The 1,564-nt window shown below is 58.2% G+C and overlaps 1 protein-coding gene across 1 annotated transcript in view; it reads right to left on the bottom strand.

Moving 5' to 3' along the window:
• The window catches only part of TSPEAR (thrombospondin type laminin G domain and EAR repeats), a 35,631-nt gene extending 34,627 nt beyond the window's left edge, over positions 1 to 1,004 (bottom strand). The window contains exons 1-2 of the mRNA XM_027846447.1: positions 737 to 1,004; positions 448 to 677 (exon numbers count right to left, since the gene is read on the bottom strand). Coding sequence (XP_027702248.1) covers positions 448 to 677; positions 737 to 1,004 — 498 coding nt within the window. The remainder of the gene's footprint in view (positions 1 to 447; positions 678 to 736) is intronic.
• Positions 1,005 to 1,564: the final 560 nt, after the last annotated feature.

Below are 1,564 nucleotides of genomic sequence, written 5' to 3'. Positions count from 1 at the left end.
TGGCTCATGACATGACTCCTTACTTCTTTAATCCCTTAATGTTTGGTACTTTAAGCACCTTAAAGCCCTGGACACATGTGAGCTATTATGACTGTTATTCTTTCAAGGACCAATGAGGAGGTGCCCCCCCACGGATGCAGACTGGCACCCCTCTGAAGGTTTTGGGCTCAGCCCCTGGCTGGGCTGGCCTCTGTCGATGCCACAAGGCATGTATCTGGTGGGGCTTGTGAAGGCCACAACATCAGGAGCGACCTTTAAGGTATGTGGGTGTCCCCCTGCTCCAACCTTGGCTCCTGCCCCTGGAGGTCACTGGCACGTAGGTTCTTTCCACAGCCCCTGCTACAGGCATCAGGCCAGATGTGGACAGTGTGATTAACCATCCATCCCTGATCCCCACCCCCACCCCAACTCAGGGCCTGGGCCGACCCCAGCATAGCAGGCACTGACCTTGGGTGGGAGGTTGAAGACCTTTAGGGTGACAACAATGGAAAATTCTTCTGGGAAAAGGTCACAGTGTAGGAAAATCCTAGAAGCGGGGAAGCTCAGAAGGCGGGGGCTGTCCACAGCAGACAGATGGAAGCCCCGGGCTCCTTGGGCCTGAATCATCCTTAAGCCACCAGAGGGGCTGCTGTCCCTCGGGGGGACGACCTCGGCAAGGATGTCTAAGGGACGCAGATCTGTGGGGGGGAGAGACAGAGCAGCAGTGGTTATCCTCAGAAGCCCAGTGGCCCTAGGCCTGGCCCCTGCGTTGTCCTCACAGTCAGAGCAGGCCTCTGCCTGCCCACCCGCCCTCTCTCCCTCCCTTTAAGGAGGTGCACCCAGGAAAATGGAAGCCCTTTGAGGGCAGGGTCTCTCCTCCTGCTCGAGCTCAGCGCCCACCCCAAACACAGCAAGGGATTCAGATGTTGGGCCGCTAATGCATGGCACACACTCATGGTTCTCTCTCCAAGGTGACAGCAACATTTATTGAGCACCTGCTGAATGTCCAGGGTGACGCAATCCATGTCACCAAGGGGCAGGAAGTACCCAGATGTCCCAGGCCTTGTCCCCTACGGCTCCCGCTCCAGTTAAGAAACAATCCAGGGATGTGGACCCGCTGGAGGAGGCCATGAGTGGCGTCCTGCGGTGTCCAGCCCACCCCAGAGGACGCTTTCTGGGGACCCAGGCCACGTGGCAGCCGGCTCTGCAGGGGAGGTGAGCCACCCAAGGCCACATGGCTGCCGGCTCCGGGGGCTGCACCATGGGGCACACCGGCCACAGCTCATGCCCGAGGTCCTTGGTTTTATTTAAAGTCTCTTTTGGTGGAGAAGACAACAGTCTTCTTCTCGCTTAAGGATCTCCGGGGGCAGATCATTATCTTCAAGCTAGAAGGTTATCCAGGCTAACCCCACCCCCAATTTGGCAGATGAGAAGACTGAGGCAGGATTAGCCCCAGGTCCCTGACAGTGGCCAGAGGCAACCAGTGGTGCTGCAGCTCTCAGCCAGAGAGGTTTGTGCTCCCCATAAAAGCATCCTCGGCTGCTCTGCTCCAGCACCCCCCCCTCCCCGTGCCCAGCTCTGTGAG

This window comes from Vombatus ursinus, unplaced genomic scaffold (genome assembly GCF_900497805.2).
Source record: "Vombatus ursinus unplaced genomic scaffold, bare-nosed wombat genome assembly UNPS02015165.1, whole genome shotgun sequence".
Classification (NCBI taxonomy): Eukaryota; Metazoa; Chordata; class Mammalia; order Diprotodontia; family Vombatidae; genus Vombatus; species Vombatus ursinus.
This window is presented reverse-complemented; position numbering and strand designations above follow the sequence as displayed.